Here is a 12,300-nt window from a genome sequence, read left to right on the forward strand (position 1 = left end):
CCCAGAACTACAACTCCCAGCAAGCCCCACGGCGGCCCTCCGCGCAATGCCGCTGCCGGAAGCGCGGGTCGCGCTTCCGGCGGCGTCCTGGGGCCAGGGGGGTGCGCCTTTCTTCGCGTCGGGGCGGCCCGGCGCCCGGTGGCGCGGCGCGGGGTGAGTGGCGGTCCCCACGGGGCAGTGGGGCAGCGGCCTAGAGAGGCGGACCCCGCAGTGTCCGGGTTCCGGGCCCTCACCCGCGCCCACTGTAACCCGACTCCGGAGCTCCGAGCATCCCTTAGTTTTAAGTCATGGCGGGTGCGAATGGGTCTCTGCTGCAGGCGGCTCCGTGACAGCTCCTGCTCCACATGGGGAGAGGAGAGACGGCAAACGTCGGGGCTCCCAGGACTTCGCGGTGGCAGTCCTAACCCGTGCACTGAATCGGGCGGGGCGGGCGGCAGCGTCTGAGCAGAGAGCTCCCTAGACCAGGCCTGGTGTCTCCCGGGCTTTCCTAGGTGCCTATTTGCGACCTGGTCAGCTGGGCTGTAGTTGAGTTCTCCCAGGGACTGTGGGAGGAAAGGTTATGCCCACCAGAGACCCAGGGTCCTGACGGCTGGAGGTCTGCAGTGGGGAAGGTGGGCAGAGGTGTTGCTCAGATGTCCCCATTCCTGTTTCGTTTGCACAGAGGGGTTTTCTGGTGCGTCCTGGTCCACCATGGCCAAACCAACAAGCAAAGATTCAGGCTTGAAGGAGAAGTTTAAGATTCTGTTGGGACTGGGAACACCGAGGCCAAATCCCAGGTCTGCAGAGGGTAAACAGACGGAGTTTATCATCACCGCGGAAATACTGAGAGTGAGTGAGCTACCTGTGTCTTTACTAGGCTAGAGGGAAGTGTAGAGAAGGCTGGGTTTGGTCTTGCACCAGGTTCTGTGGGAGATGGGTTGCTGGCGACTTTCTGCACAGGAATGCTGTCTCCAGTACTTGGAGGCCGACATGTCCTTCCTCAGGAGACTTCGAAAGTCAGGATCTTGGTGACCTGGTTCGGGCACACTTGAGTTACTATTCAGATGTTGATGAAAGAAAGCCCATTTTATAGATGAGGCCTGAGTATCATCATCTCCACAGGTAAGGATATGGTCAGGTGTTACATGATAACATATGAGTTCCTGGGAGAAGTAGGTTCTTTATTTTATTTTTTTTATTGAGACTCAGTCTTGCTCTGTTGCCTAGGCTGGAGTGCAGTGGCATGATCTCTGCTCACTGCAGCCTCCTCCTCCGGGGTTCAAGCAGTTCTCCTAATGCAGCCTCCTGAGTAGTTGGGACTACAGGCACCTGCCACCAAGCTTGGCTAATTTTTTTTTTTTTTTGAGACGAGTCTTGCACTGTTGCCCAGGCTGGAGTGTAGTGGCACAATCTCTGCTCGCTGCTACCTCTGCCTCCCCGTTTCAAGTGGTTCTCCTACCTCAGCCTCCTGAGTAGCTGGGACTACAGACACATGCCACCACACCCATTTAATTTTTGTATTTTTAGTAGAGACGGAGTTCCACTATCTTGGCCAGGCTGGTCTCGAACTGCTGACCTCAGGTGATCTGCCTGCCTTGGCCTCCCAAAGTGCTGGGATTACAGGCATGAGCCATTGCACGTGGGCTAGGTGCTTATCTTTTATGTGTGTTTGTGTCTTTGTCACACATGCCTGGCATTGTGTTTTGCCCATGAGTAAATGCTGAATTTTTGCACTTGTAAAGTTTTCTACTTAGAAACAACTAAAACGTTCATCAACTGATGAATAAAATATAGTCCATCCGGGCCGGGTGCGGTGGCTCACGCCTGTCATCCCAGCACTTTGGGAGGCCGAGGCGGGCGGATCACCTGAGGTCAGGAGTTTGAGACCAGCCTGGCCAACATGGCAAAACCGCGTCTCTACTAAAAATACCAAAAATTAGCCGGGCATAGTGGTGGGTGCCTGTAATTCCAGCTACTCGGGAGGCTGAGACGAGAATTGCTTGAACCCGGGAGGCGGAGGTTTCAGTGAGCCATGATCGCGCCATTGCACTCCAGCCTGGGGAAGAAGAGCAAAACTCCATCTCAAAAAAAATTTGTGCAGTTTGAAATTATATTTCATGTTATGTTTTATCTCAATACAACATTTGCAGTTGTGAAAAAAAATTGCACATTCTCAACTCCTCGGGAAAGAGCAGTAAAGCCCCTCAGTTAATCTTTTTTTTTTTTTTTTTGAGACCGAGTTTCGCTCTTGTCACCCAGGCTGGAGTGCAGGGGCGCGATCTCGGCTCATTGCAACCTCCGCCTCCTGGGTTTAAGGGATTCTCTTGCCTCACCCTCCCGAGTAGCTGGGATTACAGGCGCCCACCACCACGCCCAGCAAATTTTTTGTATTTTTAGTAGAGACGGGGTTTCATCATGTTGGGCAGGCTGGTCTCAAACTCCTGACCTCTGGTGATCCACCTGCCTTGGCCTCCCAAAGTGCAGGGATTACAGGCCTGAGCCACCGCGGCCGGTCACGTGAATCTTGATTTCAGAAAGATCTGTTTTAAGTCTCTAGTCTGGAAAATGCAGTGGGAGTCTTTAGGTGGTTTGTGACTTGCAGTTAAGGAGACCGTGGCCTGAGCGCTGGCCCCTTTTACTTCTTTAATCTCTCTCCAGGAACTGAGCATGGAATGTGGCCTCAACAATCGCATCCGGATGATAGGGCAGATTTGTGAAGTTGCAAAAACCAAGAAATTTGAAGAGGTAGGTTTACCCAGTTGAGCTACTAGAGAGAGGCACGTAAACTATTCAGAGCCTGAGTTTGCCTTTTTTAGGAGCATGGTTGACAGCTGACTGCTGATGATCTGATTTGCACTTTTTTTTTTTTTTTTTGAAATGGAGTCTTTCTCTGTTGCCCAGACTGGCACAATCTTGGCTCACTGCAGCCTCTGCCTCCCGGGTTCAAGCAATTCTCCTGCCTCAGCCTCCCGAGTAGCTGGGATTACAGGCACGTGCCACCACACCCAGCTAATTTTTGTATTTTTAGTAGAGACGGGGTTTTGCCATGTTGGCCAGGCTGGTCTCGAACTCCTGACCTTGTGAACCATCTGCCTTGGCCTCCTAAAGTGCTGGGATTACAGGCGTGAGCCACCGCGCCTGGCCAGTTTGCACTGTTTTAGGGAAATTTAGTTGTCATCGTAGTGATGGGGAAACTACTGGAAATGCCTTGAATACAACCTTGAGGGGCCAATCAAGCGTGGAAATGGGGAGCGAAGGAATTAGGCTTTTCTAGCCACACCAGAAAGGATTTGTATGCCGAGCGGGGGTGCAGGGGCTTGTGCCTGTAATCCTAGCACTTTGGGAGGCCGAGGTGGGTGGATCACGAGGTCAGGAGTTCAAGACCACTTTGGTCAACATGGCGAAACCCCGTCTGTACTAAAAGATGATGAGCTGGGCGTGGTGGCGCATGCCTGTAATCCCAGCACTTTGGGAGGCCAAGGTGGATGGATCACCTGAGGTGAGGAGTTCGAGATCAGCCTGGCCAATGTGGCAAAACCCCGTTTCTACTAAAGATACAAAAATTAGCTGGGCATGGTGTCGGGCACCTGTAATCCCAGCTACTTGGGAGTCTGAGGGAGGAGAATCGCTTGAGCTCAGGAGGCAGAGATTGCGGCGAGCTGAGATTGTGCCATTGCATTGCAGCCTGGGCAACAGAGCAAGACTGTCTCAGAAAACAAAAAAAAGAATAAGCGTCCTGTGTCCTGTTCTGAAAGTTGTTTGTGTGGGTACGGGGCAGCCTGTGAGTAGATGAATAGGCCTCCGAGGCTGGGATGGTCCCGGGCCCTGTGTCCACGGATCTTAGCAGCTCAGGTTGCAACGGTAAGAGTATTGTCAGTGAGACAAAGGAGGTGAGAGTGCCAGTTGTCTGAATTGGTTGGGATGTTAGTCAGATGACATCTAAAAGAACATGGCCATTTTGTTGTTATTTGGTTAGAAACAAGGTCTCACTCTGTCACCCAGGCCGGGGTGCAGTGGCACAATCATGGTTCACTACAGCCTCAACCTGCCAGGCTCACGTGATCCTCCTACTTTAGCCTCTCAAGTAACTGGGACTACAGGCATGCAGCACCACGCCTGGCTAAGTTTTGTATTTTTTGTCGTGACAGGGTCTCACTGTGTTGCCCAGGCTGGTCTGAAACTCCTGGGCTGACGCGACCCTCTCCCCTCTGCCACCCGAAGTGCTGAGATTACAGGCGTGAGCCACTGCACTTGGCCAGAACATGGCCGTTTTAGTTCCCCTCCTTAGAGGAGTAAGGCCAGGAATGAGCCTGTGGTCCGAAAGCCGTGGCTGTTGGTTAATGTGGAGAAGGGAAGGTGGTGAGAGCCAGCCCAAAACCCCTGCCGAGTGAGACTGATTCTGGCAGCTTTAGGGAGCAGGGATGAGTACCCCACAGGCTGGGTGGCAGTTAGAGGAGGCAGATTTCAGAAGGCCACGCAGCGCTCTTTCTCAGCAGGTCAGGCAGACAGCAAAGGTCGGGCAGGGGCGTGGGGTTGAGGGCCCGATGCTGATGTGTTCACTAGAGGAAAGCCACAAGCAGGGATTCTGGGTCAGGTGCAGGCCTAGGGCTTAGTGTGCGCTTGTGGTTCTGAGACTGTCCCATGACTTTCTGCCAGCTTTCTGGCAGCTCTAATGGGACCCCTGGCTGGTCCAGGTGAGGCCAGCATTGCTGCCCTGGCTTGCTGCTGTCCTCTCAGCCCCCAGTCTGTCGCCTGGTGGGGGTTAAAGGGGCCTGCTGGGGTTTGAGGCAGCTCTGAGCCATTCCCCATATGAAGCCTGTGGTCATCTCGGGCTGCAGGAGACACAGGAGATATGAGCTTTGGAGGTGGGGCTCTCAGTCACAAGCCCCCGTTGTTCCGCCCTGTCCTCTGCTCATGGCACTGTTCCAGTTGCTGGGGCCAGGGTTCTTGGAGAGCACATCCTCACCGCTGTCCCCTCTGCTGGTGACAGCACGCAGTGGAAGCACTTTGGAAGGCGGTCGCGGATCTGTTGCAGCCGGAGCGGCCACTGGAGGCCCGGCACGCGGTGCTGGCTCTGCTGAAGGCCATCGTGCAGGGACAGGTAAGGCCCGGGGCGACGCTGGGATGGGTGATGTCAGGCCGCCCACTGACTGTCCTGTCCCTGCTGGGCCATGTTTGGACTCCTGCCTCGGTGAGTTGCTGGGCACAGGGTCTAGGGGCTGATGGGCTCTGGAGCTGGACGGCCTGTGGGGTCTCCTGGTGTCATGAGGTCTGTGTGACCGTGGGCACTGCCTCCTCGCCTGTAAACAGAGAGTCACTGCACCTTCTTCTTATGGGATGTTCTGGGGATCATATGAGGCAGTTCTCGCAGAGTGCTGATACCGTACCTGGCAGCTGGTGTGGGGCTACAGTGTTGTTTTGCCCTTGCACCCTTTCGGGGCTGCTCCCCTACTCACTGCGTTCCAGCTGTGCTGGTCTTGGCTGACCCTGAACACCCAGACCTCTTGGTGTTCCTGCCTCCCCTGGTCAGCCACTTCTACTTCTTCATGTCCCAGCTGCTCAGAAGGGCCATCCACTCTCACAGGCTCTCCTGGGCTTCCCCCACTCAGGCTTTGTCCTCAGTTTCTGAGCACAAGGCTGTCTGCCCCGCACCGAGTGCAGGGGTCATGCAGGAGCTGTGTCGTCCCCTGCTCTGCGCCACCCACTGTGCCAGGTCCCGACACACAGCATTTGCTCCCCATATGCCGCGCTATGGTTGGCCGGTGCATCCGGCCCCCTGCCCTGTACACCACCGATGCTGCAGACCTGTCCCTTGCAGGGCACCTCTGTGGGAAGGAGAGGGGTCCAGGGCTGGAGTCCAGGCACCCCTGCACTTCAGGGACTTCTTGGCAGCCATGTGGGTGACGCTGGCAGGCTCTGCTGATCCTGTGGCTTTTGTCTTTAGGGCGAGCGTTTGGGGGTCCTCAGAGCCCTCTTCTTTAAGGTCATCAAGGATTACCCTTCCAATGAAGACCTTCACGAAAGGCTGGAAGTTTTCAAGGCCCTCACAGACAATGGGAGACACATCACCTACTTGGAGGAAGAGCTGGGTGGGTGCCACATTGGGTTTGAGGTTTCTCTGGCCTTGACGATCAAGTGTAACCTGGGGTGGGAAGGACCTGGAGCTGGGGTGGGACTGCAGTTCTCAGGGATGGCCTGCAGCGGGTATGCCCCTGCTGCTCCATGCACCTGGGCTCACCTGCGTGGCCGGAGTGCCCCTGAGGCACGTGTTAAAAATGCAGAGTCCTGGCCTTCACCCCAGTCCTGCTGACGGTGAGTCTCTGGGGCTTGGGGCCTACGAACACCTCTGCAGCGGCAGGAGCTGGGCGAGTTCTGTCACTGGGAGGTGGTGCTGCTGACCTGGTCTCAACCAGAGCGCAGTGGTCCCGTCTTCCTCCTCCATTCTCCACTTTGTGGACCTTCCTCCTGCCATCCTGCGGTGGGAGGTTTCCATTAGTCTTGGGTCTCTGTGTCATGATTCTGGGAAGTAGAGAAAGAGGAGGAAGAGATCAGTCTGACTCTCGCTGTGCTGTTCTGTCGCCCAGAAAAGGGCCTCAGGGGCTGGGCTGCCTGCAGGACAGGTGCCGGCCAGGTGCCTACCATCAGGTTTCCTGTCTGAGGTGACGTGGCCGGCAGCCAAGTGTGCACACGTCTCCTCTGAGCTGCTCTCTGGTGGGGGTGGGGAACGCCCAGGAGTCTGGTGATGTCGGCGTCTCCCAGCCTCGGGTTGGGCCCTGAGTGTACGGCATACACACTTCTGCTGCCGCCTCGGCTCAGACCCTCTGTGCAGCCCCAGGGGCGGTAGATCCTACCGTCCGTGCGTAGCCGGCCTGCCTGGGCTCCCCTGAGCCTCTTCGGGCCAAGTGTGTGATCTGTCTGTTGCTGCCGGGGGACTGATGATGTGGTTTCTGGCAGTGACGGGTTTGGACACACTGTCCTGCGTGGGGACAGGGAGGTGAGTGGGAGATGTAGATTCGGCGTCCTCACAAACTGCCGCCGCTTCTCCCCCAGCTGACTTTGTCCTGCAGTGGATGGATGTTGGCTTGTCCTCGGAATTCCTTCTGGTGCTGGTGAACTTGGTCAAATTCAATAGCTGTTACCTCGACGAGTACATCGCAAGGATGGTTCAGTAAGAAAAGAATTGAGATCCTGTTCTGATAATGGTCCTAAGTTCAGCTCCGCAGTGAATAAAGTTGAAACCACCAAAAAAATAGAGATTGGGCTAGGCACAGTGGCTGATGCCTGTAATCTCAGCACTTTGGGAGGCCAAGGCAGGCGGATCACAAGGTCAGGAGTTCGAGACCAGCCTGGCCAACATGGTGAAATCCTGTCTCTACTAAAAATAGGAAAATTAGCCGGGCATGGTGGTGGGAGCCTGTAATCCCAGCTACTCGGAAGGCTGAGGCAGGAGAATTGCTTGAAACCGGAAGGCAGAGGTTGCAGTGAGCGGAGATCGTGCCACTGCACTCCAGCCTGGGTGAAAGAGCAAAACACCATCTCAAAAAAAAAAAAAGAGACGTACATAGCTGTCTTCTATTTAGCTCTCATCTGATGTCTTGGTTATCTTTTTGTTGTTGTTTGTTCAGAACGTTGCGTGAGCTCTGTCTCACTCATGCTGAACACCCAGCACCGAGAGCAGTGGCTGGCGCACAGCAGGCACCTGAGTGCTTGTTGGGTGGGTGGGACCCCCAGGGAGGATGAGCCATGCGTGTTATTGATGTCATAGAGTGACTAGACCACAGCCCGTGGTGGCTCGGCCATCCAGGCAGTGCTGCCGGGACTGAGCTCGGTGCTCCCTGCAGGATGATCTGTCTGCTCTGCGTCCGGACCGCATCCTCTGTGGACATAGAGGTCAGTGCCTCCCCTCCCCAGGGCCGGCCCATTTCACCCTGGTTTCTGGGAGGCTGGGGCTTGGGGGTTGAGCCCTGTGTGCCACCTGCTGGCTGTGTAGCCCTGGGCAAGCTGCTCGGTCTCTCTGAGCCTCAGGAGTCCCCCATGTAAGTCAGGATAGCCAGGCGCCTCCATGTGGAGATGTAGCTCAGGGTGGATGACAGCATCAATGACCCACAGTGACAGGGACGTCAGATGCTTCCCACATGCCCGCTTGCCCTGTGGCTTGGAGAGAGGCTGCCATGGCAGCGGGGAGAGGTGGCAGCGCAGGCTGAAGGAGGTGGGAAGGAGGCCTGGGTGTCCTCTCCTGTGGGGAGGAGCTGGGGTAGGACGGGCGTGAGCTGTCTCCCTCTCCACCAGGTCTCCCTGCAGGTGCTGGACGCTGTGGTCTGCTACAACTGCCTGCCGGCTGAGAGCCTCCCGCTGTTCATCGTTACTCTCTGTCGCACCATCAACGTCAAGGAGCTCTGCGAGCCTTGCTGGAAGGTGGGGTCTCTGAAACTGCTCTGGAAGGTTCCTGAGGGCACATGGATGGGACAAGGGCCATCTTGTCTCCCATGAATGGCTGTCTGATTCTTGGGGTGGCCACACAATGGCCCGTTGAGGGACGGCCAGTGTCATTTTCCCAGGCAGTTGAGCTGAGGTCAGAGTTTTGGTGGCATTTTGAGAACCCTGCTGCCTCTGTCTTTGGGAGGAGATGGTGGCTATAGGGCAGCAGCCAGGCGGGGCCAGCAGAGGGACTGGGGCTGGGGGCAGGGCTTGTGCCTGCCAGCCCCTGACATGCATCGTGTCTCGCAGCTGATGCGGAACCTCCTTGGCACCCACCTGGGCCACAGCGCCATCTATAACATGTGCCACCTCATGGAGGACAGGTGAGTGTGGTGGGCGGGGCGCAGGGCAGCGGAGGCCAGCGCAGCCCTCGGGGCAGCCCCAGTGTCCCTTCCCGAGCACACACTGGCTTAGAGAGTCCTTGTCCTTTCGGGCAGCTGTTCCAGAGGCTGCCACTAGAGTGAGGCCCTGTCCTCTCCTTCCTCTATCAGTTCGACAGAATATCCACACCCAGCTCAGTGCCTGCCCCACGGACGTCCTCCAGCGGTGCTCCGCATCTGCTTAGCCTGTTACAAGGCGAGGCTCGAGGTCTTGGCCTTGACGCTGCCCTTGCCCTCACCCCCACAGCCAGGCTGTGGCCACTTCAGTTGCTTTAGCCCTTAGAGATGGCTCAGCTCTGCCCACACCCTGGCCTCCCACCCGTGCTGCCAGCTCCCCCTCCTCCTGCTCTCCTGTATCCATCCGTGCCTCCTGAAGCCCACTCCGTGCAGCACCCGGGTGGCTTTTTTCTGACACAGATATGTCCGTGTCACCCTTTGCCAGAAGCCAGGTGGTTCCCAGTGCCCTCGGGATGTAGGCTCCTCCCATGGAACCAGGCCCTGGGGCCCAGCCCTGCCTCAGCCCCTGCATCTCTCCCAGCCCTGCCTCGGCCCTGCATCTCTCCCAGCCCTGCCTCAGCCCTGCATCTCTCCCTCCCTCCTCCCGTAGAACCAGGCCCTGGGGGCCAGCCCTGCCCCAACCCCTGCATCTCTCCTCTCCATCTTGCCTTCTCCCATCCACCAAGGGCTTGTGCATGCCCTGATTCCCCTTGCCAGCAGGTTCTTCCACCTCTGCCGAGTTACTCTGTTTACTGAGGTCTTAGCGTGGTCACTAACTCCCCCACCTCACTGAGTAGTTTTTGCTGTGGCTTTCCTTCTTGGTTGTGATTGGAGGAAGAGATTTTGCGTTTACCTGGGAGATTGTGTGGCTGGCGCCTGTCTCCCCCAGACTGCGAGGCTGTGGGCCATCCCTCTTGCCTGCTTCCTGTCCCTGGCATGACCTGTAGCTCACAGTGTGGTCAGCAGTGATGGGCTGCCACCCGTGCATGAGAGTGAACGAGAGCATTACTGCTGGCCTCTGTTCCCTGCCCTTCCCCAGCGGTGCTCCTGCCCCCCACGCACAGGGACCTCCGAGGCTGCTGCAGGAGCCTCGGCAACCTCACACATCCATGGCGGACCCTGGGCCAGGGCCCTGCTCACATTCCGTCTCTCTGGGGAACACTTTCAGAGCCTACATGGAGGACGCGCCCCTGCTGAGAGGAGCCGTGTTTTTTGTGGGCATGGCTCTCTGGGGAGCCCACCGGCTCTATTCTCTGAGGAACTCGCCGACATCTGTGCTACCATCATTTTACCAGGTAAGGCGGTTTCTGTGCACAGTGAGCTGGCAGGAACGGGAGAGCTCCCCTCACGCCTGCCCACCCACCCCACTGGGGGTCCTGCTGCGGGGGCTGCGGTGGCATTTCTAGGCCTTTCCAGGCAGTTGCTTTGCAGCTGGAGGTGAGGTTTGGGGCCCTGTGAAGACTTTAGTTTTTTTTTTTTTTTTTTTGAGAAGGAGTTCTGCTCTTCCTGCTTGGCTGACTGCAATCTCTGCCTCCCAGGTTCAAGTGATTCTATTGCCTCAGCCTCGTGAGTAGCTGGGATTACAGGTGCCTGCCACCATGCCTGGCTAATTTTGTGTTTTTAGTAGAGACAGGGTTTCGCCATGTTGGCCAGGCTGGTCTCGAATTCCTGACCTCAACTGATCCACCCACCTCAGACTCCCAAAGTGCTGGGATTACAGGCGTGAGCCACCATGCCTGGCCAAAGGCTTTTTTCTCTCTTTTTTTTATTTGAGACAGAGTTTTACTTTTGTTGCCCAGGCTGGAGTGCAATGGCGCGATCTCGGCTCACTGCAACCTCTGCCTCCCCGGTTCAAGCCATTCTGCCTCAGCCTCCTGAGTAGCTGGGATTACAGGTGCCTGCCACAATGCCTGGCTAATGGTTTTTTTTTTGTTTTTTGTTTTTTGTTTTATGAAACGGAGTTTCACTCTTATTGCCCAGGCTGGAGTGCAATGGTGCGATCTTGGCTCAGCACAACCTCCGCCTCCCAGGTTCAAGCCATTCTCCTGCCTCAGTCTCCTGAGTAGCTGGGATTACACGCATGGGCCACTACGCACAGCTAATTTTGTATTTTTAGTAGAGACGGGGTTTCTCCATGTTGGTCAGGCTGGTCTCAAACTCCCGACCTCAGGTGATCCGCCAGGTGATCGGCCTCCCAAAGTGCTGGAATTACAGGTATGAGTCACCGTGCCCGGCCAAGACTAATGTTTTCTATTTTTGGTAGAGATGGGGTTTCACCATGTTGGTCAGGCTGGTCTTGAACTCCTGACCTTAGGTGATCCACCCGCCTTGGTCTCCCAAAGTGCTGATATTATAGGCGTGAGCCACTGTGCCCGGCCCAAAGGCTTTATTCTCAAGCAAACCTTACATCTTGGGAGTTTCACCTTCTGGAGTTGGCAGTGGAGGGGTGAACGCCGCCTCTGGGGTAGCCGTTCTCTTGCTGTTGGCGGCTCTGTTTTGTCAAGTGCTGATCTTGCCCTGTCTCTGCAATGACGCCGTGGCACAGATGCCGGTGGTACAGCTTTAGTTTCCGCAGTGCCCCATGATGACAGAGCGCTTTTCGTGTCCGTCCTCGTTCTGTGCTCACAGCTCCCTGGAGGGTGGGGCGATTGCGTCATCCTGGTTTTATAGTGATGAGCTGCGGTGCGGGTCACAGGGCTCTCCTGATCCTCTGCTCTTCCTGCTACACCCCTCCCCGTAGGGGCGGTGGGGGGATGTTGTCTTTGTGCACAGCTTGCAACAGAACTCAGGGCAGTTTTCAGGTGCTGCTGGGCTGGCCCGCCGGGTGCCCAGGATTCAGTTGCTGGTCTGTCCGAGTCAGGGACTTTGCAAGCAGGCATGGGGGTGGGGCCGGACTGGGTCCTGACCGTGCTGGAGCGTGTAGAAACCCCTCCTGGGTGCCCCACCTGCTGTTTCTGCCACCCCGATGCACGTGTGGTGGGCACTGGGGGCTCAGGCGTGCTACTCCCGGTCCCAAGGGTGACTGGGAGGGCGTCCCACAGCAAGCAAGCAGCTCTGACCTTGTGTGCTGGCCGGGCTCGTGTTCCAGGCCATGGTATGTCCGAACGAGGTGGTGTCCTATGAGATCGTCCTGTCCATCACCAGGCTCATCAAGAAGTACAGGAAGGAGCTCCAGGTGGTGACGTGGGACATTCTGCTGAACATCATCGAACGGCTCCTTCAGCAGCTCCAGGTGGGGTGGGGGCAGGAGCTCCAGGGAGCACCGGGACCCCAGACAGGCAGGCTTGGCCCACTCGGAAGATGGTACCTTGGGCCCCATCTCTGGGGGTCCCGCAGAGACTGCCGGAACCGTGTTCTCTGGTGATTCACAGTGGTGCTCATCCACCTTCCACCGGAGACAGATCTGATTTTTCCAGACGTGGTGCATCATTTTGGCCCCAGACAGGAATATGCAGTAGGTGAGCCG

The 12,300-nt window shown here is 56.6% G+C and overlaps 1 protein-coding gene across 19 annotated transcripts in view; it reads left to right on the forward strand.

The window, feature by feature from the left end:
- Window positions 1-11: 11 nt before the first annotated feature.
- Window positions 12-12,300, forward strand: part of TSC2 (TSC complex subunit 2) — a 41,821-nt gene continuing 29,532 nt past the window's right edge. For 18 of the 19 annotated variants that reach the window (XM_054454771.2, XM_054454773.2, XM_054454778.2 and 15 more), the window contains exons 1-11: window positions 12-153; window positions 662-828; window positions 2,638-2,724; window positions 4,970-5,080; window positions 5,924-6,068; window positions 7,030-7,147; window positions 7,821-7,869; window positions 8,269-8,394; window positions 8,707-8,780; window positions 10,003-10,129; window positions 11,923-12,066. In XM_054454771.2, the coding sequence (XP_054310746.2) occupies window positions 691-828; window positions 2,638-2,724; window positions 4,970-5,080; window positions 5,924-6,068; window positions 7,030-7,147; window positions 7,821-7,869; window positions 8,269-8,394; window positions 8,707-8,780; window positions 10,003-10,129; window positions 11,923-12,066 (1,119 nt within the window). In that variant the 5' untranslated portion in view covers window positions 12-153; window positions 662-690. Of the gene's footprint in view, window positions 154-661; window positions 829-939; window positions 1,102-2,637; window positions 2,725-4,969; window positions 5,081-5,923; window positions 6,069-7,029; window positions 7,148-7,820; window positions 7,870-8,268; window positions 8,395-8,706; window positions 8,781-10,002; window positions 10,130-11,922; window positions 12,067-12,300 lie in introns of those variants that run through there. The other variant, XM_054454777.2, reaches the window with a different exon arrangement.

The sequence above is a fragment of the Pongo pygmaeus genome, chromosome 18 (genome assembly GCF_028885625.2).
Source record: "Pongo pygmaeus isolate AG05252 chromosome 18, NHGRI_mPonPyg2-v2.0_pri, whole genome shotgun sequence".
NCBI classification, from domain to species: Eukaryota; Metazoa; Chordata; class Mammalia; order Primates; family Hominidae; genus Pongo; species Pongo pygmaeus.